Source organism: Penicillium cosmopolitanum (assembly GCF_028827165.1).
Source record: "Penicillium cosmopolitanum strain IBT 29677 chromosome Unknown utg000006l:49.0-5199605.0:1.0-5204138.0, whole genome shotgun sequence".
Lineage (NCBI taxonomy): Eukaryota > Fungi > Ascomycota > Eurotiomycetes > Eurotiales > Aspergillaceae > Penicillium > Penicillium cosmopolitanum.
The window spans coordinates 1,624,916-1,651,820 of record NW_026622676.1 but is presented as its reverse complement, the minus strand read 5'-3'; the positions used below and the strand labels follow the sequence as shown (position 1 = coordinate 1,651,820).

Below are 26,905 nucleotides of genomic sequence, written 5' to 3'. Positions count from 1 at the left end.
ATCTTCTTGGCCTCCGACTCTAAGGTCCTGCTGATCTCTATCAACCGCTGGAAGATACAGTCGTTCCACTCTGGTTCAACGCGTTTCTATATCTACCCCAGGACCCATCAGTTCGAAGTGGCTTTATGGAAGTTCTCCCAGGAATGTATTCCAGTGCCAAACGCGGCTCCCACCTCCATCTCAGCACTCTTGCAGTTGGGTTCTTTACCCTTGCTGCTTGGACTGGTCAAGGAACATTACTTCGAGCATCAGAGAGATATTTTGTCAGGGCCCTGCCGAAGATCCGAGAGGCATTACAATCAGGAGGCGGCTCGGATGTGAATACAACACTAGTTTCAATCATCCTACTTTCCATATATGAGGTATGTTATAGAGTTCTACGGCAGCTATCTAAGAAAGGATGAAATCTGACAGTAACATAGGAAATGGTTGCCACGAAGGACTCTGAATTCCCTATGAGAGCCCACTTACGAGGAGCAATCGCATTGATCAATGAGAAAGATTCAAACCCCATAGAGCAGACGCCATCACAACAAGTTTTCCATTCGATCGAGGCTCAGATAGTATGTACTCCTATAGCCAAAGACATCGCCAATTTACCACTGACTCATTAATCTCCAGATCAAAAACTCTCGGTCTTTCTCCAACCCTATGATCCCAACACCCATAGTCTGGCCTTTACCACATGCACGAGGCCCATCACCCAAAGTAGTTCTATCATCAATCGCTGCAGAGATAGTACGACTACGACAAACCTGGGAGCGCATGCTAAATCAACCCCAACCCCAAGACGATACGAAAATAAAAACAATACTCCGCAAAGCCATTGAAATCGATATCAACCTCGTGACATGGACACACTGGCTTCCAGAACACTGGGTACCTACCGCAGCGACCATGATCCCAGAAGCAGTACGTGAGGCCGGCATTTATCGTAATCGCTGTGACTGCTACGCGGATATGTGGATAGCTGTGACATGGAATACATTCCGCGACTGTCGCATTCTGGTGCAGAGAATAATGCTCCGATGTCTTTCCATGGCCCGCCCACTTGATCCCGATGGAAGGAGGGCAATCGCCATCACGCAAACTATTCATAAGCTCGCAGACGATGTCTGCGCTTCTGTCCCATATTTACTCGGATCTCAGCTTGAATCGGTGCGGATGAAGCCTGGTTTGGTTACGTACCCGTGGTCAGAGACGAGGCCTGTTACCCAAACGCATTCCATGTCTGCGCCTCTTATGGGCCCGTGGCATCTCTTTCCGTTTTTGAGGAATCTTTGTGATTCAGATCTGGGACTGCCTCCGGCGCAATATCGGTGGATACAGGATCAGATCAATCGGTGTATGGTCATTTACTTCCAGAGGTAGGGGTAATGGGTCAATTGTATAGAAGTTTAGATCGCATTCTAGATGAATTAGGATAGAATCCGGTCAAAGTGGGCCTGTGAATTTAGATAAGAGGAAATGAAATAATTAAAGCATCATAAATACGGTTGTTACTTCTTTTTTTTTTCGGCTCCAGGGCAGTCAATTGAAGCGGTCCTACTAGTAGCATATAGTAGAGACAACCAGCTACTCTATCAGTGCACACTTCATCTGTCATGACTAAATTACTAATACGCAATTCGGGATATATGAAAGCATTCATAGCCCTCCCCCACTAGGATACCCTTGCTGGCATCAACTTAAGACTTAAATTATCTCGTAAAACCAAGTCCATTTTCCCTTGGCAAGACCCTTGCACTGTCTGCACGGCTAGTCATCCGTGCCCAAAATAGCAACAGCTCATGACGACAATCAACGCATTAATTGAATTGTCTGTTCATCGCGGGGTAAGACCCTGATTGAATGAAGCCAGACAGTCAGCATCATTACCAGCACCAGCACCAGCACCAACATCAACATCAACATCAACAGCCCCAAGGAAATGGAAGCAGGACTTGCGTATATTCCCGCCCCTCCGATCCCAAATCGAACATAACGTTCTTGGAATTTTGCTTTGGGGTCTTTACCCTGGTTTTCATTTTGTAGCGTCGTCTCCCATGACTGGGTTATCGTGGTTCTAGAAGTATCTGGTAGAAAGGAACAATCTTCGTCAGTGTGTGACTTGCGCCTAGTCCATGGCCATGGCCATAGGTTCCGGAGACAGGACATGCTTTCTAAAAGAGATGGAACAAATATTGCCACAAGCGATGGAAAATTGATTAGAAGGAGATGGGTTATTTTCCAAGGACATTCATTTCGAATGAGTTTTGATTTATGTATGTATGGTCTTTAATATTGAAGGCAGGGCGTCTGGGCAGAAACCTACACTTATGAGGACTCTTTTGACATCAAACAAATTCAGTTACGCAGATTTTATGTGTAGCACAAGGTTTAGGTCGATTCCAAGGTTTATGGATATATACCAGAGGGTTCCGATTTGATTAGCATGCACCGGAGTGGGTGCTTTGTCGCGCCGTATTGATCAATGGGTTTGGCTTGAAGCACCCCTATAGTCTCCAAACAAAACTATTCGACCTGATTTATCTTAAGAACGGTATTCTTCAATCCCAGCCTTTCAAGCCCCGCTGAATGACTTTCATGAAATGCTTCCTTGCACCGATGCCGTTGTCCGTGTAACCCATACCATCTGTATAACTGGCAAAGCACTACTCCGTACTATGCGACCGATCAAACGATCAGAATTCAAGGTGGGATCTGATCTGATCACCCAGTACGAGTACGAGTATGGGGTAGGTGCATCGCATTGCATAGCGATAGGCGTAAGCTTATTTAGGCTTGGGCATTTAAGCTATAGCATTTGAACCCCCGCATCTGGAGATAGGGACGAGGAGAAATAGCCGACTGGCGGCCCAGTACATGCTAGTACTACTCGCGCAATACGTTCCCATTTGCCCAACTGTGGTCCATCTTATCTCTCCCAGAAGCCAGGGCGTTACTGATTCGGAATGGGGCTAATTTGTCCCGCCGGAGGTCCGCTTGTTTCATTTAAAAGGCGGGCTGTGGGCCGCAACGGTATGGAGGCCCGGTCCAGACGGCGCTGGGGCGCCGGTCCTGCCCCAGTCAATTCGATGCACTGTGCGTTTAGAGTGGGCTACGGAGTACGATAGATGAGCTCTGTCGGAAAGGGCGATTCGAAATCCTGCATTTGAATACATCATCGCAATCCTTCCAAGCGAGGTTCCGTAGATCGTACTCCGTGTATATTCCACGAATGCTGATCAGTGTTTCACGATCAAAGATGAGGCCTGAGGCCTCGGGGTTATCTCGGGTCAGGTACCTGGCCTAGAACGTTAGAGAAAGGCCTCCAAAATCCCAAGTCCAAGTCCAAGTCCAAATGAGGGCATTAAGCTTTGATTGTGAATTTGGTTCGTGGCGAGGGGGGTGTCCGCGGAACATTGGGGGCTGGAACCGATGAAATCTCGGTTCTCGACCGAAGTTCATCAGGTTGAAGTTGGTTTCCTTTTTGAAGAGGGGGATGGCCACTGTGTTATACAGTTCGACTAGTATGTCGATAAGTTTCAAATGTGGGGGAGTGGTCGCGACTTGGTCGTAAGATACTTGATCTTAATCCTTCGAATAGAACACGCCATCTGACTGTCACTTTCCACGATTTCTAACCCCATAATGAGGCTTGGCGCGGCTGGTCCATGGAATCGTTCCGAGGCGAGGTCGGAGATGCAGCGAATGAGAGACGCGGTCCTGGCAAGCGCTATACCTGCACCCTGCGAGAGGGGATCTGAGCCCGTCGGCCTTGGGAGCAGGGATGTAGGAAACCGGAATGCAAGGCCAAGGAAGAAGAGAATGAAAGAATAAAAGAATGAAATTGGCATGATGAGTAGAGTAGAATAGAAGGTGAAGTAGAAGGTGAAGGTGAAGGTGAAGGTGAGAGGAGTGGTCATCTGACCCTTCCCCTTCCAACTTTGTGAACTCGTCTCGACTTCCTCCAACTAACCAAGTCTTAACCTTTTGGAAGTAGCTTGTCTCTTCTTTCACTCTTTTCTCTTTCTTCCCTCCCCCCACACTCTTTGACTGGCAACTTTGCTATTATTCTCAACGGGATTTACTCCTTATCTCTCGTTCTCATTCTTCTCCTCCTCTCCCTCTCAGTATTCCCCTCCCCCCTTCGCGCCCGGAGACCTGCAATGTACATGTCAATGCTGGCTTAATTCACAACACTCCTCCCCTCGCCTCCCTTTCTTCGGACTCGTTGCGTTTGCACTGGACCCGACTAGATCTGTTGGAGTGTGAAGACCAGGTCCTAGAGGGATCGGTCGCCTCCCCCCGCCTCGATCATGTTGCTCAAACCCGCGACGCCCCTCACGATCCTACTTTTGATCGCATTTGCGTTACTCCTGCTATCCTGTCTATCCACCCCCATCATTAAGGGAATTCCTCTAGCGACTTTCACCGATGTTGATTACGGTGTCTTCGGCTACTGTCAGAGCGATAAATGCACCAATATCCATGTCGGATACACGAGCAGTGAGTCGCGCCCGTTTTGCTTGCTGCCTCCGCTTCTGCCTCGTACTTTCGCTAATGCTAAACGCCCCTCCAGATGATATCAATAGCACCGGCGATGATTTCAATCTACCCTCGAGCACTCGCAAATCCCTCTCCGCGATCCTCATCGTTCACCCCGTCGCTGCTTTCCTGACTCTCATTTGTCTCGGCCTGGCCGCCGCAGCTCACTTCCACGGCCCGTCCCATTCGCCACGATTCCTGCTCGCCCTACTCATCCTTCTCTTGCCGACCTTGCTCGTATCTCTTCTGGCATTCCTTGTCGACATTTTGCTCTTCGTGCCGCATTTACAATGGGGTGGCTGGATCGTGCTGGCAGCGACCATCATCCTTGTTGCTTGCGGAGTGGTGACATGCGCCATGCGCCGGACTCTCGTGAGTCGCAAGGCACGGAAGAACCGGATTGCCGAGAACGCTGAAATGAGTGGTGAGAATTATTACAACCGACAGAATGCTGCGGCCGCCGCACTGGCGGCTAATCCTCCTCCCCTCCCGGAAGCGACTGAGAATAAGGAAGCCATAATCTCCGGTTCGCCCACTTCTGAGTCTGGTCCTACTTTCGGGACATTTCGTACAAACACTCGCGACAGCGACGATGATCGGACACCATTGAATTCCCGAACTCCAGTCAACGGAATGGCCGATGTGCCCAATCTGCCAGACAACCAATACCCGAGCCGCCATGGAACTCCGTATCATGCCCAGGATGAGGCAGGCATACCTCCCCAAGGTCCCTATGGTGCTGGTCCCATGCGTAACCCATCCGACCCTCGATTGCATAATCAGTACTCCGATGGTAGCATGGGCTCTCGCCGTGGCGTTGGTCCGCCTGGAAGCGGGCCTCGCGGAAGAGGATATCCCCCTCGAGGTGGTTATGGCCGGGGAGGACCCTATACTGGGCCTCCTCGTGGTCCCCCGGGCGCCGCTCGAGGCGGCTATATGGGCCCTATGCCTCCACGTGGCCGTGGTGGTATGATGCCTGCTCGTGGGGGCCCCCGTGGTGGTGGAGTTGGCTATATGACAGGCCCCAACCGCAGCTTTGACTCTTATGGTCGGCCAATGCCCCCCGGCGATGACATGTACGACTCCCAAGGGCAGGCGCCCGTTGGACAGATGCGCCAGCCATCTCCAGGGCCCATTGGAATGGCGGTGTCGCCTGAAACCGTTGGTCAAGCGATTGAGATGCAACCTCAGGCCCGGCGGTATGATACTCAGGATGCTTATATCGGCAACGAAAACCCACATGCCCTGTCTGTTGACGGCCATCAAGCGCCGCTCGAAAGCCCTACGAGTCAATACAGTCGAACTGAATCCTACATTCCCGCTCGTGCGGGCTGGGGTGCTCCCGATTTGCGAGGACTTTCACCGCGCCCTACCCCATCTCCTGTCCATGCAAACGGTAACCAGGGCACCGCCTACTATGAAGACGTCGACCCCCCAGTTTGCACGTCGCCCTTCGCCTCGACCTACTCCTCAGCCGAACCTCCCGTCAGCTTTAACCCCCGGAGGTGGAGGTGCTGCCCACTGTAAGTCTCCTGCAACCTAAATCCAAAGCATGATCCGTGCTGACTCGTCTCTAGTTTGATGACTTCTTGTGTGATTCCATGCATATTGTGACATGATTTCACCGACCCTTTCCTTGCGATACCCTAATTTCTTACCTCAATCTCCTTTGGACGACATGTGAATTTTTCTCTCCCAACACCATGGCAATGCGGGTCATTATGTGGAGTGGAGTTTTGGTGTCTTTTTCTCATTGGGGGATTTTCTTCTTTTCTTCACTTTTTTTTTGGTCTTGTCGAGCATTGCGCTTTTTGCTTGGTCTTGCGCATCCGCCGTATGAGCTCGGGTGTCAAGAACGCAGGGGCTGGTTCTTTCTGCTGCCCCATCTGAAGTGTATAGCAGTTGGATGATGCGATGTACAGGGATTTTATTCCGTGACCCCTTTCCTTTTTCTCTTCTAGAACAAAAGCACTACAAGCCTAGCTGTTCGTTCACTCTTCTTTGTTCTCATCTTGACCGATCTTCACCTTGGGTGGCCTATTTGCTAGGCACTTGAGCTTGAATACATATACATATCCAATCACTTGATTCCCACTCTACTCCAAGCGTATTTGATTAGGATCTACTCTTATTGCAAGGTTTCTTGTTTTCTATCCATTCATCCAAGGTTTGGCACGGGTTCCAAAGTCTATAACCAACCCACACGTGACATGACGTCGCGCATCCCCAAAAATGACGGACGGGCTTGCCTTTCTTGTTCAAAGCTTGATTTTTGACAAGCCGCACTAATTCCACTTAGCAGCTGGGCAGCCTTGCATTTCCCCACTCATTTTGAGGATTTCTTTTCTACTAATACAATGTCTCCTTCTTGAGAGGCTCCTTCCATGCCCCCCTGCCAAGCTCCCCAGTCCCACCTTTTCGCCAGGAACAATGAATGACCCCGGCCTCGACGATGCCATCGCCAATGAGGCCAATGTTCTAGACCAATCTTCAACTGGGCAGGGAGCTAAGAGTATTTCTTCCGACGAGAAACAGGGTGGTGCAGATGCAGATGGCCCTCATGCAGCGCGGTGGTGGTTGGCCAGTACTGCATACCCGTTGGCAGCAGTAAGCAGATGGCAGTCTCTCTAGATTTGCTTCTTGGCCTTATTAACACTCTACAGGGTACATTTGGGCCCATGGCTAGCGCTTTCAGTGTATGCTCTCTGTCACAGCCATGGCGAATGGAACTTGGGGGTAAAGAGATTCCCGATCCGAAATGGTATGGCTCACAGTTCCCTATTCGTTCTGTGTCGAAGACTAACCCATCTCAGGGTGTCCGCGATCAATGCAATCTCCTTGTTCTTTGCCCTCATAGCCAACCTGTTCCTATCCCTAAATATGGCGCGCCGGATTCGCTTCGAGGTTGCTCAGCCGATCATGATTATCGGTTGGTTCATTTCATCAGCACTCCTCATCGGGATCCTCATTCCCGTCGGGGTATTGATGTACAGGCCCGAGAACGACGGACTCATCTACGCACAGAGCTATTTCTACGGAGCCTTCGCCGCCGGTTTATATTTTATCATCTCGTCCCTGCTCACTGTTACGGCATATGGGGCTTATACGGGCCACTATGATCGAGAATTCAAATTGACAACCAGTCAGCGGACACTCATGCTGCAAACGATTATATTCTGCATATATCTGCTTCTAGGTGCTGAGGTCTACGCTACGGTAGAAGGATGGCGATTTTTAGATGCCGTCTATTTTGCCGACTATACCCTGCTCACCATTGGTGTTGGGAATTATTCCCCCGCAACGCATGTTGGCCGTGGTCTCCTCTTCCCATACGCAATTGGCGGTATTCTTATCCTTGGTCTGATCGTCTCGTCTATCCGGACTCTCATGCTCGAGCGTGGTCGACAAAAGATCGCTGAGATTCTCACGGAGCATACACGCCGACTATTCGTCAAGCAAGCTGCTTCCGATCGCCATCGTTTTCGGGGTTTCATTCCAAATCTATCAGCCGCGAATGACGAAAACACCGACATCAGCGAGCGCGAGCGACAGAAACTAGAGTTCATCACCATGCGTCGTATACGCCAGGTATCCACCGTCCAGTATAAGTGGGTTTCCCTCCTCATTTCGCTGGTGGTGTGGATGGCGCTTTGGTTAATCGGCGCCGTTGTTTTCTGGCGCTCCGAAGACGAAAGGAATTGGACGTACTTCGAAGCGCTCTACTTCGCCTACACAACCCTATTAACCATCGGGTATGGCGATTTCTACCCAATAAGCAGTCTAGGCAAAGCATTCTTCGTCTTCTGGTCTCTCCTCGCCGTCCCAACAATAACTATCCTGATTTCCAACATCGGCGACACACTCATCGGCTCCATCCGCGATCTAACCATCTTCTTCGGCGAAATAACAATCTTACCAGGCGACGCGCCTTTCGTCGACCGCATCCGGGACGTAGTACACGTCTCATGGCGAGAGCGACGAGAGAGATGGTTACAAGAAATCACCGGCGAGCATGACAATGCCCAAGAGATTTTCAGCAGATCAGGAACACCGAATGGAGAACGGGAAACTACCAACACCAACATGCCAACTCCACCACCATGCGCCGAACGCGCAGGCCTCGAAGCAGAAGAGCATAAAAGGGAAGAATCTGCCCGTGCGCGCGGCGATGTAGCCGCCGAGAACCTACACCACTATCACTATCTACTTTTCCGAGAAATTCGCACAATGCTGGACTATGCGCGCAGCAATGCGAATAAGGAATTCGATTATTTGGAATGGGAGTATTATCTTTCTCTAATTTCTGGGGAGAAGCATAAACCCGCTGCTCCTGTTCCGGATACGGCGAGCGAGAAGCAGAGGGATGAAGATCAGGTGCAGAAGTTTCGGGGCTGGAGCTGGATTGATAAGAGGAATCCTTTGGTTGGGGAGAAGAGTGAGGTTCAGTGGTTACTGAATGCGTTGACGGATGCTTTGGAGCGGGAATTGAAAACTGCTAGTCGGGCTTTTCACCGACCGGGTGGAAGTGAGGTTGAGGTGGAGAAGATCAGTTCTGCTGCTGGCAGTAGATAGTGGGATTTGATAAATAGGACTCGGAGCTTGTATACTACTATTTTGCCATCGAATGCAATGTTATTTAATCTCTCCGAATGAATTACTCGGTACTACTTTGCTTCCCAGTGGCGATACTAGTGACTCGAATTATGTGCATCTCATGTAATATATTCAAAAAGAGATCTATCATATCTGTACATTTTCCATGCGCTGCATGGGTATTCTAATTCTAGGTAGACTTGCAAGAGAAAACACCGCCAACGGTACCATCAGCGTAAGAGTTGATCTGTTCAAGACATAGTAAGTATTTGTTTGCAGCACAAAAGTGGGTAGAAAGGGAACTTCAGGGAAACTCACGATATCAACAACACTAGAGTAAGTACCACCAACCAAAACGATCAAGCCAACAGCAAAAATGAGAGCATTGAACAGTGCAAATGCGATGTTTTTCGGGTCAGTCCAGCTGCCCTGGCGAATGAACATAAACCACATGATGGCGGGGAAGTAGAAAGTGAAGCCGGAGACGAAGAGTGACGAAATCACCGACAGAAGATCGTCGAAGAAGGGGATCACCTCCGCGACGACAAATTCCAGAACGGTCAGAACAGCCACCACGACGAGCCATGTGATCCATCCCATCTTGGTATTGATGAAGCGGATGTTGGAGTTCTTGAAGATACGGCCGTGGATCAGACGGCCCAGAACGACGGTGTTAATAGATCCACTAATGAAAATAACTGGCAAGGCGACACCGAATGCGATGCGGCTGAGCAGAGGGCCAGCGGAGAGGAGGGCAGGGCTCTGAACATCCTGGCCGACGAAGGCGTAGACTAGAGCTCCGGTGACGGTGTAGATGAAGATCTCCATGAGACCGAGAGACCAGATTGACTTGGGGAAATCGGTGGGGGTGCATCTCGTCCATGAAGGAGAATTGGCAGAGGGCAAAGCTGTATGCGAAAATGATGTTGGAGAGAGCAATGAATGCCTCGGAGAAGGTCAGGCCTTCCTTAGGCCAGGCGGACCAGTCGACGTGGGTAAGACCGACGGAGTTGTTGGATGAGATACCGGTTCCAATAATGGTGATTCCGACAGCGATAATAATCGAAACAAAGTCGATATATCCAAGAATAGCCATCTCTGAGAAACTGGGCGGGATGGCGAAAATAAGCAAGATAATCATTGAAACGACGCCAAACACCAGAGTACAGATTCCACTGTTGGTAATGTTGACGAAGGCGATAGTTCCAGTCAGACAGTGCGAACCCGCAGACAAGAGTAGCTCCAAACACAGCATCAGGTAGATAACTTCATAGCCAATTCGGCCAAACATCAGTCGTCCAGCATCGGGGTAATTCGAAATATGCGGGAATTTGACCTTGACCTGGCCGATGATGTAACTAGTATAGACGGCAATAAGACCGATACCAATACAGCAGATCACACCGGCCACCATGCCCAAAGTCGCGAATGTGGAGGGGATCGAGAGAGTTCCCAGGGCGACAGCCTCGACGATCAGGACGATTGTCAGCTGCTTCCAGCCCAGCTGGTTGAACTTCTGCACGCCACCCTGGTAGATCTGCTTCTCACGATCACTCATATCGCCGAACCCATCGTTGGCATATCCATCCTGTGATGAGAAGATCTCATCACCTTCCTTGGCCTTCAGTGTCATCGGATCGAGGTGGGCGTGTGAGAAAAACCCGAAGGGGACGAGTATGTTATGACCTCTAGGAGGGGGAGGAGTGGCGGAGAGGATGAGGGGAGAAGGCGCGAGGAGACAGAAACACCTTAATAAGAAGTGACGCGTGGAGGCAAAAAGGAAAAACTCCCAACAGGCGAAAACGAGAAGGGGAAAGCCAAATTGAGTTTTTGATCAGTCAGGGCAAGTCAACCTCGAAACGGAACCGTTCGAAAATTCTCGGCGCCTTCCTAAAACAGTCAGACACATTCACTTTCTTTTACTTAACCATAATCCATTCGGCCCCACTTACTCGGCCTGGATTGGTTGAACCACTCCCCATCGCACCATTTCGGCCCGATAGTCTGACTGCCGCGTGCCGAACCCCGTCTATAGGGTCAGCTTCCACCCTAAACTGGTCCGTACCTGCACTAAGGTTATCTTTGATTGAAAATTGACCAACGGTTATTATTCAAGATCTTAAGATAGCTGCCGCTAGGCAGTTGTTCGAACCGATCGCGTGGCGATACTAGTGCGGCTCTGCTGGTCTGTCCAATCGGCTGGAGTTTTGACTTTGGCTTTGGCCTTAGCTCCGTCTTTACGTACACTTGGCGCGCGACCGTAGGAAAAAAATAAATAAACGTGGATTGGGGTAAGTGCCTTATGCGGAGGACAGAAAATGCATCACGGATTCGTAATAGCCTTTTTCCCCGACCGGCTAGCTTAATAATTCCTTCTTCTACTCCGTACCTTCTGCGCCTTCCTGTGAGTGCTACTGTGGAGAAATTTCCTCGGCCTTTTTGTCATGATCAAGGTCGATGCTACTCGTAGTAGAATTTGCTAGTTCTTATTTGGACAGGCTTGTACATGAGTATCTACCCCCTAGGAAGAGGCCCGCATCCCACAAATATTCCGTAGACGAAATCCTCCTCACGCCGTATTATTTTGACGGCATTCTGATGACCAATCGATGTACGCATGCTGGTCAACGCCTACCAATGAAGTCGGAAATTGAAGAAAATGTAATTAATTGAAGTTCTCAACAAGCGTGTCCTGAGTGAAACAGTTAGGTAACTCTCGGTTAGACGCGGATCCATATAGGAGTCGCAGTCAGAAATCTACCAGTAGTATAAACCAGCGAGAGTTTGGATTAATGCGGCCGATACTCTCGGATTGAACGGGTAATCCTTCTCCAATCACTCTCCTTGCCCCCTCTGCCCTGCGCGGCGGGATTATAGCCCAGAGTGACAGACGCGGTCGGCCCAAAAAACTGCATTACCCTAGCCCCCATTTCACCGCTCGGACGCCCAAATTTATTATGTAATGTAGTAATCATTGACCTTTTGAGTCGAATCTGTAAATATAGAGATGCTAGAGCCCAGATAAAAAGTCATCCCGGTTGGGCGAGCCCTCTATAGATCCAGCTACCTTTTGACATGGGAACTTTTCCGTTTTTTAGATCTTCTAGCATCAAATCTCAAACTATTTCAACCAATCGGATATGGTCTAGAGGTTAGGATCGCTCGCTTTCACCGAGCTGGCCCGGGTTCGATTCCCGGTATCCGAGTCTTTTTGTTTTGTTGCTCTTAGCCGGTCGGAATGACCGAGATATACGATTTTTTGGAGGTTTGTTTGGATTTTTTTGGGGTCGATTCCCGGTATCTGTGTTTTATTGTTTTTTCTAGTCATTTCTCTTAGACCCGGTCGGAATTAGTTGATATCTCGAGCAGAGTACGATTTTTTGGGGATTTGTTAGGATTTTTTTTTCCAAATTGGCAAAACACCGACGGATAGATTTTGGAACCTGTAAATCCCGATTAGCATCATCGGGCGGGAATGAAACGAACTCGCTAATCAATATTTACTTGCAAATAAATACCAACACCTCAACGTCCAGTATAACCAGCTACTAATACCGTCACCGTAGTTAACCAAATATGACCACCTAACACATATCCAAAATCCATCCCGCAATATCAACCACAACCCTCTCATCAACATTCCCCTGCACACTATACTCCAACGGCGTCGAACCCCCCCGTCCCAAAAACAAAATGATGATTAGGACCTTCATAAAATCGAAACCCAGCATTCCCCCTCCCATCCAAAGCAGCACACCACTGCTCATAATCATCTCGAACAACCTGATAATCCCTACCACCCTGCATAATCAAAGCCGGACAATTCAACCCAGCCAAGGTTGCCAATGGATCAAACCGGCGATAATCAAGCCAATAAGCCGGCCCAATTCCAAAGGGTAATTTATTCGCAGCCGTTGATAATGAAAGAGACTCACTATCAGCCATTGCCGCCTTAGCACACGCGTCTTCGATCTGGTTACCCGCATACACTGATTCAGGTCCATCCAACGACTCGATATACCGAAGTTGACGAATATAACTCTTATAAATTGGTTCCGCCGGTCCTGCCATGATGACACAGCCCGCGATCGGGGGATTCAGGTCCATGGATACTAGCGTGGGAGCAACTACCGCGCCTAGGCTATGCCCCAGGACGAAGATCTGACTTGGTTCGATATTGGTGTGGTTCTGGGCTTGTTTTATCGCGTCAAGGGCGTGTGGTATATATTCATCTGTTAAGGTGATGTATTTTTTGGTGCGAAATGCTTTCCCGTGTGCGTGGGTTACTTTGTCGAATCTTATTGATGCGATACCGTGTCTTGATAGGCCGAGTGCGAGGTCTTTGAGAGGTTTTGTTTCGCCGATTGTTGAGTCGCGATCGCATGGGCCTGAACCGGCGAGGAATATTGCGCATGGGAATTTGGATGGTCGCTTGGGCTTGGGACCGGGCGTTGAGCTTGGGTTTTGCGGTAGGCAGAGTGTTGCTCCGACTTTGAATCGCCCTTGTCCGAGGATCATTTCTGATTCAACGATGGCCGGGTCCGTATCCGACTCGGAGTCTGAGGCGTAGCTTGGTACCTTCCACCCATTTCCCAGACCAGTAAAGTGAAACCCAACAAGACTACCGCCAGACGTCATTTGCAATTGGAGAGCGAATTCGGCATGTTGGAGTTTCAGTGGGATTTTGACGGCTGTTAGGAGCCATCCTGGTGTGATGATGGGGTCTCCAACGCGCTCGATGGTTCCGAAGGATTTGTAGACGATGTTCCAGCCTTTTTCCAGGAGGGACTCTGTGAGGAATAGTCGGATGGGCAGGGTGAAGTCTGATTTTAGATTGGTCCAGTCTTGAGTTTCGACTTTTGCGACGGTTTTTTGAATGTATTTTTTGGTTTTGGGTAAGTCTGGTTGTCGAGTGCTCAATATATATAGAAGGTATGTTGCCGTCGATAGAGTCAAGGTGATTGCAGATACTCGCAGGAAAGAGGACATGATTGCACCAGCAGCTGTACCCATAGGTCAGAACTGTGTATTTTAAAATTGACAAGAGGTTCGATCATGTTTATTTAATATTAATTAATCTGACATCGAGTGAGTTGACATGGGGTCTAAATTATGCGGGGTAGGTATCTGGTCAAAAGATATTGAGGATATATTATGTATTATGGCCGTATTACTCCATCAACATCCCAATTGGTGTAGTGGTTAAGTAAGTTACCTTGAATCAAGTGACCAATTCGAATCTGTTCTAACAATTCTTTCAGCATCGCCGTCTTTCATTCAAAAGTCTCACGGCAGCCAGGGGTTCGATTCCCCTATTGGGAGATTTCTTTTTTGCAATTATTTTTTGGTCTTCGGATATCTTGGTGCCCCACCCACCTCTCTGTTTCTCTCTCGCTCACTCTCTTTTTTCTTCTTTTTGACCCAAACCTGTCCAACAAATCTACTAAATGCTTCGCAAAGTGACTACTGTCACGTAGGTGTATAATTATAGGCAACTTGAATACTTGGGCATCTGATTTCAGTACGTGTTTTGAAGAAGCCAGCAATTATGTATTATCATCACTGCAAACTAAATAACAAGCAAAGCGCAACGAAAAAAGAAAGGGGGAAATAGAGCAAGCGCCAAATAGAAGAAGAAAGAGAAAAGTATGAAAAATAAACAGAGTGGGGATAAACAAGGTCAAAAAAAAATAACGATCAGAGATGAGATGAGATGAGACGCTCATGCCAGATGCGAAAAGCAGCAACAACACAACATCCCCCATTTTTCTATGTACGCAGCGCAGCGCAGTGCAGCCCAGCCCAGCTCCTCGATGCGGATTTCAAATTCAATGGTACCAAGAATGAGAAGGAAGGAACCGGTATAAAACCCCAAAACAACGAACGCGAAGGAGTAAATAACACCGTGAACACAATAACCAACAAGCCCAGCATGCAAATTGCAAATTGCTTCCAGATCCAGCGTCTTATATCCACCCAGCACAGCACAGTAATTAACTCAAGTCATGGTCAATCTATGGTCAAACCATCGGCATCCAAATCACTGCACACTCCGCCCAGCCTGACTCCGACCCGCCTGGCTACGACTCGCACGACTGGCCTGGCTGGCACGGCTAGGACTAGTCCGACTAGGCTCATCCTCTTCAAGCACATCACTCAAACGAGTTGGGTGACGGTGTCGGGGCGTAACAGATTCCCAACCGGTACCGACGCCCCAGCCAGCACCGCTATAATCGGCCGTGGTAGGCGGGTAGGGCGCCTGCATGGGTGCCTCGGCAGGCGCGCTCGAGTACGGGGCGTCGGTGGTATAGTGGCCGCCATCGTCGTAGTCGTCGCTGCCCTCGGACAGCGGGGCTGGAGGCGGGAATGCCATGGCCCCGTGTGGCTGTGGGTAATGCGCGTAGTCTTCGTCTCCGGCTTCGCTGCTTCCGACGTAGGAGCGGTCGTCTGGTTCGGAGCTTGGAGCGGCGCCGGCACCGTGGTATGCTGCGCTGGTGGGATCGTGCTTGTAGGCTTGCTCTGCGTAGAGAGGTTTGTTGGAGGGTGGGTCGGTCTTGACTGGTTCGATGAAGGGGTCTGAACCTGTTGGTGACATTGGTTCTGGAACCTCATCGTAGTACTGGTGACTTGCGCTGGGGTCGGTGGGTTTGTTTTGGTACTCGCTAGCTGGTGGACCGGTGGCGTATGGGTCATCGCGGGTGGTAGGTCTCGTCGTGTGGCGGCTTGGAAGACCTTGCACCATGGGGACGACCTGGACGCCGCCGACTAGAGTTGGCTCGCCATTGCGGAGGGAGTTGGTTCGGTCTCGTTCTTCTTGCTCGCGTCGACCGAGTTCCTCCCAGGCGCGACGGGCTTCTTCTCGGGAGATTTGGAGCTCGCGGCGCATTTCTCGGAGGAGCTCTTCGGATCGAGATTTATCTTGCTCTGCGGTTTGCGCGGCTGCGAATGCATCGGCCTGGCCTTGTCGCTCGGTTTTGAGCTGGCGTTCCAGGTCGGCCACTTGCTCCTTGGCACGTTCTTGTTCAGAGCGAGTGTCGAAGAACCATCGTTGGAATTTGCGCTCCGAGGATGCACGTAGGCGCTGGAGTTCGACTACAGCATGGAAGAGGTTGGCGCCTGCAGCGGACAGGTCGGTGATCTGCCGGGCGAGTTGCTGGCTGAGAGGATCCTTTTCTAGGTCGTCATTGTGCTGCTCGAGTTTTCGAATCCAGTAGCTAGTGAGACCTTCCCAGTGCGAAGACAGCGTTTCCCATCGTTCAAAGGCATGAGGGAAACCGGCGCGCTTGGGTTGCTGGAGGCTTTGTGGGGCCCCGGATTGACTAGCTGGAGTTTGGCCGGGCCTAGAGAGCCCACCAGTCCCTGTTTGTCCGCTAGTCCCCGCTGCTGCGCTTTGTGAGCGGGTATGTTGCGGAGCTGGAGCGAATTGCTGTTGGCTTGAGGAAGGGCCCGGTCGGGCTTGAGGAGGAACATCAGCTGTAGCAGGAGGTACTTGATATCCCGGACCAGCAGTGCCCGATGCAGCAGCAGCACCTGGACGGAAGCTTGGTCCAGAAGCTGCTTCGGGTGGAGGCTGAGCTCCTCTCGGGGCTCGAGGAGGTTGTGTTCGGCGTTGTGATGCAGGATCTGCGGCAGCCCCAGCAGCGTACTGTTGAGCTTGAGCTTGAGCCTGCGCCTGAGACTGTTCTTGCTCTAATTGCTGTCTTTCTAAATCCACTTGCTCTTTCTCGCGCGCCTCCTGCTCGGCCTTGCGGCGTGCCTCGCGATCGCGACGTTGTCTCATGATATCGGTCGGAGTACGAACGCCACTCGGAGGGTGTGTTGATATCGGTGCAGGGGGCTGGGGAGCCCGGGAAGCACCATTTTGAGCGCGGCCGTTGCCTACAGGCCCGGCCGGACCAGCGGGACCAGCAACGCCTACCATATCTGACATAGAAGCATTCACTTCGTCCCAATCGTTTGTGAAGGTGAAGGGTCGACGGATAGCGTCCTCAAGGGCGTAAAGGATTGCCGAGGCGGTGCGCGAGGAGACTGCAGTAGTTCTCCAGGGCCAATATGAGCTATCGAGAAGTTGATAGGGATCGTCGACGGTGGATCCGTTCTCGTCTGTGTGAGCTTCCGAGAGGGCGGGACGTAATGCTTCGATTCCACTCTCTGGTGTTGGTTGGGCGGAGACTGGGATTGATTGCGCCGGCTGAGGTTGGGCCGGTTGTTGCTGTTGCTGTCTGGACTGTCTTGTTGAAGTGTCAAGCGAGACGGCTCGGCGATGAGGCAATTGACGGGGCTCGGGGGTGCGACGAGCTCGGCGTAAATAGCGAGGACCACCGGAGGCCGAAGTTGGGCGAGATTCAGCCGAATGGGTGGAAGCAGGACGAGGAGCTGGCTGGGGCTGCGGTTGTGGTTGTTGGTGTGGAGGCTGTTGATGATGATGATGATGCCGAGGAGCTGGGGTCGTAAATGTGGAGGATTCGTTAAGGTCGTAGACTTCGTAAGACGGTCTGCGAGAGTGGCGATACACTTCTGGCGAGGGTCTGGTATAATAGGGGGAATTGAGTGACAATGCGAGCGGGTTTAAGCTGAAGTGGAAGCTGTGAAGTTGAAGCTACAGCCGAACTCCGGGGTTATTCCGATTGCGCGTGCGATCGCGAATGGTCGCAGTGGATCAAGTAGGGTCGAGAAGACCCAGAAATAATGGAGTTTGAAATTTCGAGGATGGAGAGGAGAGAAAGGAGTGAACTGGGGAGGTTCCCCCCCGGAGTGGGAGGAAGGTGAAGTGAAGTGAAGTGGGTGGCTGGTTTAATTGAGATGGCTGGGGGGAAGTTCAACCTTCGACCTTGCAACCTTCGCTGTTCGCCGCGCCTGCAGCGCACCATCAAGCGCCGACTTGAACACAATCACCACCACTGGTCACGAGTGAAGCAGAGCTGAGAGTGAAGCAAAGCAGAACAGACTGACAGATTGGCAACATTCAAAATGGTCGGGCTGGAATGGAAGCGGGAGAATGCCGGGGAATGTGGACTACTCGCTACTCGCCCTGGAAGAGCCTGGAAGAGCCTGCCTCCCCAACACTTGAGCACTGAGCACTTGAGCGCTTGAGCACTGCTTCAGCTTTGCTACTCTCTGGTCAGGGTTGATCCGGTCCCCATGAAGCACAGTGTCAATAATTGCCTGCAACCCGACTGGTTCGGTCGCACAGCGGACGATCGGAAGAACTCTCAGTGAGGGGATCGATTCACGACCAGGCAAGGCAGGGCAGGGCAGAGGGCAGTGTTGAGGCAAGATCAAGGCAAGATCGAAACCAGATCATCGAGATCCAGTCTGTGCTGTTCTTGTTCGGCCGAGCCCATTGGCATTCAGATTGTCCCCGGTCTAGAGCCACGGTTGGGCGAGGCTAACAATACAACTAAGGTACCACCAGTACGAGTATACTTAGGAGCATATATTAACTCCTCCTATGTGTACGGGAATGAACAATGGCTACTCGGTAAACTATGCCCGTGTCAATGCACGTATTGTACATGATGCGCTGGCACGGGATGTCGGGCATCGACATCATCGGATGTTAGTACGGAGTAACTATGTCAGGCTTACTGGTGTCTACTAGTGCTACAGAACATTGGCACAGTACATCCTGTGTACTGTATCCAACTCTCCTGAACTCCCCTGAACCATAGCACACCTGGTTCAGTCCCAGCAGTTCCAACGGTTCGGGCGGGCTCATCGCACGAACTTCCCCACAAGAACCAAACACTTGAGGACTGAGGAGATGATCAATAAATTAATAAATTAAATCAGAAGCGGAACCATCTTCCGTCCGTGCGATTCTACAGCTCCGAAACTAAATTAAAGCTCCAAAGTATGTATCGTATCCTGAGCTCTAACTCTAACAACTACATACTTTACTTCGTACTCGTAGTGTTGAGCACCAACCCTCCACCTCCGCCCACTATCAACAACCTTCCAACTTGAGCTTCGATCAAAATAACTAAATAATGCATATCAATGCAAATCAAAAGAAAATCCCTCAAGGGCGACACAATCATCTATGATAAATCCTCCCTGCTTCAAGTCTAGCCCTTCAACCCTCCCTCCTCGAGTCCATCATCTCAGACAAAACAACCGTTCTAGACCCTCCTCCCACGGCAACCCCTGCAAGGACCCAGACGAACGGGATTTGCACCTTCGGAAAATATCCCATTAAGCTCGGGTGGAAGAGCTCTTCCGGTTGCATCGCGGATGCATCTCCACGAAACCCGGCGATCGAGAAGAGGGACCGAAGACCCAATATCCAGGTAGGTTTCAAGCATGCCTTGCAGTCTGCAGCATCCCAGCAGTAGCAGTAGCACCAGCAGTAGTAGTTAGCTTCCCCCTTCCAGGGGAAGGGAACAAGATCTGTCTGAGATCGCGGATGGGCGGGATATTCAACGCTACCGTTCCGGGGGGAAGGGAACTCTGCTAGTGGCCTTTCCCGCGATTCTGGTCACTTCCGATAGGTTCATCCTTGGAGGGTCCCCTGTCTGTGACGATGTTTCGTATGTATCCCACGATTGTTTCACTTACTCGCAGCACTATGCGCGCTTCCTCCCTTCCCCTTTCCCTTTCCCGCGGTGTTAGATTTATTTGCCCGAGCCAATAGACATCCGTTAAGGAGGCGTCGGGTTTTAGGCTGTGATTTCCGGCCCGATAGGCTGGGTGATCTGCTTTGTACTATTAGTTATCGATGTTGGGTTGCAGATCTTCACAGAGGTAAAATTAAAAGATCTATGGATCTTCGGCTGCTCGAGACCTGCCACCTAGGTGTCGATCGGGGCTGGCTTTTGTTCTACATAATTGAGATGATGATGATGATGATGATGTTGCTGCTCCTGCGTTGCCTGGGATATTCCCTAGAAAGGGCTTGTCTATTGTCTGCGAGGGTCAACCCTTGGTTGCACTACAATTTGCTGGAGTTGCACTTTCACTTGCACTTGCACTGCACTGCACTTCACTTCATGGGGTTCGATCATCTAGCGTAGTAACTGCGGGTGCAATTCTCAATGCTCAATGCCGAGGTCGTGAATGACTAGGAATGTGATCTAAACGGGGAAGTGAGGGCTCTTTGCGTCGGCCGATGGAGTATACAGTGCCTCAGTGCTGCGGAACATAAAAATTGTCGATCAGGGGCTGTACCGTAGATATATAGATGTCAGCGGCGTCGCCGAAGTCCAGGCCGCTGTGCTGCGGACGCATATGCAAGACAGACTTTTCATTGGAATGTGGGGAGCAACCGTGAACCACCGGGGAAGTAGAGCATACATCTTGGCAGCAGAGAGGTTTCTGCGAGAGCGCAGAAGCAGTCCTGAATAGACGAGCTCTCTGAGCTGGGCGGCTGAAGTAGTAGGTAGTGCAGGGCTTTCTAGTGGCGATTTACAAAAATAATTCGATCTCAGATCTTGCGAGATCACATAGCCAATTACGACGAGATACCGTGACCTTGTGCTAGTCGCGAGGTCACTTAAATCGCCTCCAGCTGCCAATATACATATCCGCGGTCTCAGATATACTATCCATATCATATTCGAGCATTCAGATTGTCAACCCAGCGAATGGGAATATCCGCGTCGCTACAATTGGCGTATCGCAAGACCGGATTGGACCGAGCGCATACAGGCTGAACGATGGGCCAATGATCGTGTCGGGGGACTGTTTGCCCCTCGGTGCAGGAGGTGATGAAAATGTGATCCGTCAACTGTCAATCGAGACCTCGATGTGACCCGCGCACACCCTTCCCACCAAACCTAGGATCTCTCCCGGAGGATCCCTGGGGAACTCCCTCGATTGGACGCAGTATTGATGCAAAACAGACGCGGAGAAGACCTGAAACTGCCTACGCAAAGTGGAACAGTTGCTACACTATGTATGCTATGATGGACAGATCGGCTGTCCATGGAGTGCGGAGTGCGGGATGAGGGTGGCACGACTAAACAACAACAAAAGAAAAAACTACACATTGAGCCAGCCACGGTGCAAAAGTAATGACATGACATCGCAGGCAGTTTGCCATCAGTCCATATTTGATTGCCCACCGTAGCTAGGAAGAGAATTCGGGCGATGGAACGTTGCGTCGGCGGTCGCAATCGAGAGGATTGAGGCTCGAGTAGACGTCGTTGCGCGGTTCCCAGGAATGGGAATAAAGAATGGACTGTGGCTTTGTGTGGCGAGAGTGCTTTGCAAACAAAGTACTGGGACCCTGCCCCTCTCCCAGCCAACTGGGCTCTGCCAGTGCTGCTACTGTAAGACTGACTGATCAATCCGTGAGTTAGGGTAGACTCCACTTCGGAAGATCCGTCCGGTTGATATCTCACATTCTCACAGACCCAGCCTCTGCATAGGCATGGTGTGGACGCAGCTTGCAGCTCTTGACGCGGTGGTAGTCTACCACCCAGAAGTCCACACTGGTCAATAATTACAATCATAGGTAGTAATCACAATCACCCATTGTGCCATGCGAAAGCTGACACGGGTCGTACGAAGCAGCTTCGTGCAACGCGAACAAAGGGGTTTCAGGTACCAGGAACAACGCCATGGGCATCATCGAGAGTTCGTCTGTTCTCCAAGGACCGTGGACGATAGAAAGCTAGAAAGCAGAAAACGAGCGTGTGAGTGAAAGCCTTTCGACACAAAGTACGGGGAATCCAAAGTACTGCAGGATCGCAGAGCCCTACGGAAGTTCAATCCGCGCGCCCTTGCTCGCTGTCCTTGCTGCAGCTCCATCCCTACAGCGGAAGGGGACGTCATGTAAGGTCAGATCGTCCGTGCTGGGTTCTTTTGTTTACCTGCATTGGTATGCATCTGCTGCTCTCCCCGGCCACCTTGGTCCGAGGGCCTATTTTTGGGGACGTGTATAAACATATCTCCTTCGCCCCCCATTCCACACCCCTGACTCTTACTCTCCAAACATCTGCTCGCTATCTGTTTCCTCTCCGTGATTTATTTCATGATCTATTGGGCCCCCGCGTCCGGCTCCATTGTGTCTATCTTGCTTTGAATCCACACATGGCTCTCGGAGATTCCTACTGTCCCGGCGAGTTGGACGTGTTGCACCCAGACCGGAACAGATCAGAAACCACTATCTGCTTGCCTTCACCATCCCCTGTGAAGCGAGTTTCCTCCTACTATCCCAAGACGGGTGCCAAAGCATTGGAGGAATCCAATCAGGACCCCTTCTACCTCGAGCAATCACTGGCCGCGACGCCAACCTGGCCCGACTCGTATACCCCGGCCATTCGCGATGATAGATACAGTGAAGACCACAGCCAGTACTATACATTGTCTTTGACACACGAGAAAGACAACAAGTATTCCAAGCAGGCTTCCTTGCAATACACCGGCCCCGATCGCTCCACACTCGCACAGCTCGAATTGGAAAACAGCGCCAGATTCCACAGCTATTCCTCTTCCACAGACGAAAGAAGAACTGCCCACGGCAGTCAAGACTCGTTCAGCTCTGTGCAAACAGACTGTACCGTCCCAGACCTCACACCAAGCTCGTCTTTCTCATCAACCTATTCCTCTCCCACTTGCCCTGACGCCGTGTTGAAGGCGACTGAAAAGCTCTATCAACACGCGCAACAAGCCCACATCAAACCTCAACGAGCTTTCTACCTCCCTGCTTCTACTCCTCCGAAATACTCCCTTCCACCTCCTCCACCCGTGCCTTCGCTCCCCAAGGCATTGACTCGACCCACTACACCTGGTTCTGATCACTCCACAATGAAGTACGAAACATCGAGTATGTCTTCGTCCTCGCGAAAGAGCAGGAGAAAGCAGCCTCCTACTCTTCCAAATCTTTCTCGATGCACAAGTTCCCACAGCACACGGAGGAAACAATCAAGCCCTGGAACGCGCCCTCCATTGGACCCTTCCATGATCTCCCCTCCTAGCTTGATCAACCCAGTCACTATGGAGCCGCATGCAACCCACTTCGACCAAGCTCTATTCATTCCTGCAAATGATAACGCTAGTCCCATTCCCAGCCCTGTTGCTAGCTCTCCTCCTATATCCAGACAATGGACAGCTACATCTATGGAGCGGCCGTCTACCTCCACAATGGATGCATACCTTGGTGAGCAGTCTGTCTGGGAATCCGACTCGGACAATGAGTCTCTCAGCCACAAGTCACTGTCCCGCCGACCCATCGACACGCTGCGAAAGGTCCGTAGCCGGGCCAAGCTCCGTGGCGCCAAGTCACAGCCCAAGCTTCACCAAGCCATGCTTGATGATCAAATGCCCGAGCGCTTCCCAAGTTTGCCTGATGATTCCATTAGCAACACTATGATGGAATCCCTTCGTGGTATGAGCCTTGACCGTCCTAGCATTAGCCGGGACGGCCTGCGTGTAAACCACCCCCTTCAGACCCTCCGCCTCGTCGCACCATCTGCGACCTCCCTCATGAAGCCACTCTCCAACCGCTCAAGGAAAAACAGCAGCATCCTCGAGTCAGATGTCGACCGCGCTGCAGCCGCAGCTAACCAGGCCCAAAGGCGCCGCCAACGCTCTGACACACCAGAGTACAACTCGGACAAGGAGCAACTCACATCCATGTGCTACGAGCAACATTCCCCCGTTCCATTCCCGGACCAAGCTGCCGACAACCGACCTTTCTTCAAGAAAGTGATCGACTCTCTCCGCTCACTGAGCTGCCACAAGACCTCCACGAAATCCAATGTCACTACCATCTGATTGATACCCACTGCTTCCGGAGTTTGGGACGGGAACGGCGTTTTGCTTTTGACGATACACACTCAACGGTCTCTTTTTATTTATGACCACGATTATCTTACTGTCATGTCTTCTACTTTTTGGTTAAGTGTCTCTATGGCACACTACACTCTTTACGAGAGAATCTGCTCTCTCAATGATCCTAATGATCGTCGGAATCACTCGATGCCGACAGATGTCCGGAATTACCCATGTCAACGATACCACGGATGACTCGAGCTTCGCTCAAAACACGCATCGACTTTTTATTTTATTTTTCATGTTTCGAGGTATACACCTCCCACGATCTCTATGCTGCTTATGCCTTACTCCGCAACGCGTTGTAATACCACGTTTTTGAACAACTCATGATTTGATCTGATCTGATCCGATTTCATTTTATTTGATCCTCACGGCCCTCATTCCTGAGCCAATTTCCTATCTGTCTGCCAAATGTCGCTCGAGAAGCTTTTCTTTTTCACCCATCTGTTTCCAACAACCAATGTGTTACCTACCATAATTATATGATCAAGGAACAAAAACTTGTACGATTTTGATTGAGAACCTCTTTTTCTTCTCTTTACTACTTTGGCCTCGTGCGGGGTTCTCGGAACCAAGATTGATTGCATTTGCATTTACCTTCGGCGCAACAAACAAAAAGCATGAAATGAACAATGAACAATGAAACCTCACGATTTGAAATTTGAATCTTACATAGCAACCAAAAATGCAAATGAAACACGATTATCACTGCTACTTTTATCTCAATTAGCTTTCGACATTTGTAGACTAACTACCTGGTTGTCTGGGCGATCTAGACGGAATGCTGGGGCTCGAGACTCGTCGTGGTATGTACGTCCGCCAACACCAACTGGCATTCGACAATGGAACCACTCTAACTACTCGTAGTGAGTAAGTACTACCAAATAAAATACTGCACATTGTCTGAGCAGACTCCAACCACGAGTTACAGTACATTCTCAAACCACCTACACTTCTTTGGGTGTCTCGCTATTCCTGACTGTTGATTTCGACTAGTACGTATTGGGAGTTTTTCCGTAGCATCCTTGCCCGTGAGTATTGTAACGCTTCTTACATTGGTTACCTAACAGTACAGTGCTATGTATTCATCTTCAATTTCTTCCTCTTCTCTAGTATATTCAACATCCCCAAAGCACCGCCTACTTCTCACTTCACGTCTCGACCATCCCCCGCCCACACCTAACACTCTATATCCCCTTGCTCAGTGACTGAAGAATCGACAACCCCGCCTAAGCCGCAGGCAAATTCTGATACCCAGCCGGACAATCATTCGGATCAAAGAACATAGTGCCCCAAGAACAATCGCCACTATCGGCAATCTCAGTGCCTTAATTCCAGCCCCAGAACCCATTAGCCACTTTCTTCTGAATCTTCGCTACTCTAAGACAATTGAAGGGAAGAGAAAAAAACAACATACCACTTGCATCGGTCAATCCGCCTAGATACCAAAACACCTCGCCATACCAATCCGGCCAGGCCACCTCACCGGGTCGGCAAACGAACCAGTCTCCTGCCTTCTGCGGTTGGCAGACGCGGATATATGCCCAGCCGTCAGAGATCTCGATGCTGCTGCTAGGCCCGACATAACTAGTGCTGCCGTCTTTCTGGGCGACGTTGATAGTGTAGGCTGTATCTTTGTTGTGCTGCGATAGTTAGGGTTTGGATTGTTAGTCAAGGACGTAGGCTTAGGAATAACATAGAGCAGGGGCATACGAAAGTGGTCGCTTGCGCGATAGTGGCGCTAAGTGCAAGGATTCCTGCGGTGGTTGGAAATGAGAAGTGCATATTGAAACTGATGAATGCGGTACTGGTGTTAATCTTTTTCGTTCTAAGGTAGAGTTGAAAGAGAGGATAAGATGGTTGGAATATAAGTTGTCTGTCCTTTGGAAATAATGAATTTATATTTCGGGCAGACGATGATTTCTTAGTTGATGTCCTACGGGGTGTCGAGGTTCTACGGCCGTATACTACTATACAAGAAATTTTTGCAGATCATTAGGTAAGTCCTAACGTACGGCCTTAAGTGTAGCCTCAGCTAGGACTGTGTGCAAGGACGATGTTACGAACGAACCGCCGGGCGGTTCCTATTTTAATGCCCTGCTTGACAAAGAATCTAGGTCCTAACCTTCATAAATCTGCGTGAGGTCGCCAGATTCTCGAGGCACTCTGCAGTTCTGGTGTTTGACCTGTTTGTATTTCGATACAGTTTCAAGACAAGGCAGCGTATTTTAATAGAAGTAAATCACGGTCATGAAACTGGTACAGGAATATTGATATTCCGTAATTATCTCTAATATGGACTACTCTCTCTTGGTGGTGGGACTAGAGAATCACTCGAAGAGTACATGTATACTGGTAGGCGGGCGGTTGCACCGGTTCCCATCCCATCATAGAAAATATGCACGGGATTACTGTCTCAATAATAATGATCCCCGGTGGAGCAACAATTGAATTCTGGCGCACAGAAACTCGATAAAACTATTACGAGCTCACTATTAGGTGCATGTCTAAGTATCCTTGCCCGGCGCAAGAGACAAAGTACCATTCCCTCTCCGCTACATACCCCACCTACCCAAATCGATGCGAAAGGCAACGAAAGGGAAGGAAAGTAAATATTAGCCGTGACCATCTCCTCCAATAAGGAGGGTGAGATCAAAGGTACCCTACCTCGCAGCTATGTCCTGTATCTTGCTCAGTAGCTACCCTAGCTCCGGACCAATGCACTATGTACATGTCTCATGCGGAAGCAGGGATGTGAACCTTGGTAATGGGATCCCCCGTTTCTGCACGGATGATCGCAAAGTCGAGACTGGGTCTAGACGGACTTTGTTTTCCAGGTGATCTACAATGATGCTCTTTTTGAGTAGGACCGGGCGATGCTTCGTTATGGTGAACTTTCTTCTCTACGACTTCATGACGTGTGGGTACTTTGTGTACTTCGTACGTACATACGGGGCTTGCGGGTGGGTTTGAGGCTGGGATCGGCAGGTGACAGGTTCGTTGC

At 50.4% G+C, this 26,905-nt stretch overlaps 8 protein-coding genes across 8 annotated transcripts; 4 read left to right on the top strand and 4 right to left on the bottom strand.

Annotated features, from left to right (window-relative positions):
• Nucleotides 1-125: 125 nt before the first annotated feature.
• Nucleotides 126-1,371, top strand: N7509_005156 (uncharacterized protein; the record flags this gene model as incomplete). The annotated part of the gene is made up of 3 exons (XM_056629793.1): nt 126-362; nt 423-563; nt 622-1,371. 3 exons carry the CDS (start codon nt 126-128, stop codon nt 1,369-1,371), a joined length of 1,128 nt encoding a protein of 375 aa, XP_056489095.1.
• Nucleotides 1,372-4,301: 2,930 nt separating this feature from the next.
• Nucleotides 4,302-6,057, top strand: N7509_005155 (putative pH signal transduction protein PalI; the record flags this gene model as incomplete). Its single annotated transcript, XM_056629792.1, has 2 exons — nt 4,302-4,491; nt 4,565-6,057. 2 exons carry the CDS (start codon nt 4,302-4,304, stop codon nt 6,055-6,057), a joined length of 1,683 nt encoding a protein of 560 aa, XP_056489094.1.
• A 903-nt stretch (nt 6,058-6,960) lies between these two features.
• Nucleotides 6,961-9,102, top strand: N7509_005154 (potassium channel family protein; the record flags this gene model as incomplete). The annotated part of the gene is made up of 3 exons (XM_056629791.1): nt 6,961-7,137; nt 7,194-7,291; nt 7,344-9,102. 3 exons carry the CDS (start codon nt 6,961-6,963, stop codon nt 9,100-9,102), a joined length of 2,034 nt encoding a protein of 677 aa, XP_056489093.1.
• A 211-nt stretch (nt 9,103-9,313) lies between these two features.
• N7509_005153 (uncharacterized protein) lies at nt 9,314-10,756 on the bottom strand (the record flags this gene model as incomplete). Its single annotated transcript, XM_056629790.1, has 3 exons — nt 9,314-9,370; nt 9,442-9,945; nt 9,974-10,756. The coding sequence occupies 3 exons, from the start codon at nt 10,754-10,756 to the stop codon at nt 9,314-9,316; spliced, it is 1,344 nt and encodes a 447-aa protein (XP_056489092.1).
• Nucleotides 10,757-12,774: 2,018 nt separating this feature from the next.
• On the bottom strand, nt 12,775-14,136 carry N7509_005152 (alpha/beta hydrolase family protein; the record flags this gene model as incomplete). Its single annotated transcript, XM_056629789.1, has 1 exon — nt 12,775-14,136. One exon carries the CDS (start codon nt 14,134-14,136, stop codon nt 12,775-12,777), a length of 1,362 nt encoding a protein of 453 aa, XP_056489091.1.
• A 1,027-nt stretch (nt 14,137-15,163) lies between these two features.
• On the bottom strand, nt 15,164-18,673 carry N7509_005151 (uncharacterized protein; the record flags this gene model as incomplete). Its single annotated transcript, XM_056629788.1, has 2 exons — nt 15,164-17,651; nt 18,630-18,673. The coding sequence occupies 2 exons, from the start codon at nt 18,671-18,673 to the stop codon at nt 15,164-15,166; spliced, it is 2,532 nt and encodes an 843-aa protein (XP_056489090.1).
• Nucleotides 18,674-22,155: 3,482 nt separating this feature from the next.
• Nucleotides 22,156-23,841, top strand: N7509_005150 (uncharacterized protein; the record flags this gene model as incomplete). The annotated part of the gene is made up of 1 exon (XM_056629787.1): nt 22,156-23,841. One exon carries the CDS (start codon nt 22,156-22,158, stop codon nt 23,839-23,841), a length of 1,686 nt encoding a protein of 561 aa, XP_056489089.1.
• Nucleotides 23,842-25,229: 1,388 nt separating this feature from the next.
• N7509_005149 (uncharacterized protein) lies at nt 25,230-25,686 on the bottom strand (the record flags this gene model as incomplete). Its single annotated transcript, XM_056629786.1, has 3 exons — nt 25,230-25,279; nt 25,319-25,544; nt 25,615-25,686. The coding sequence occupies 3 exons, from the start codon at nt 25,684-25,686 to the stop codon at nt 25,230-25,232; spliced, it is 348 nt and encodes a 115-aa protein (XP_056489088.1).
• Between the last annotated feature and the right edge of the window lie 1,219 nt (nt 25,687-26,905).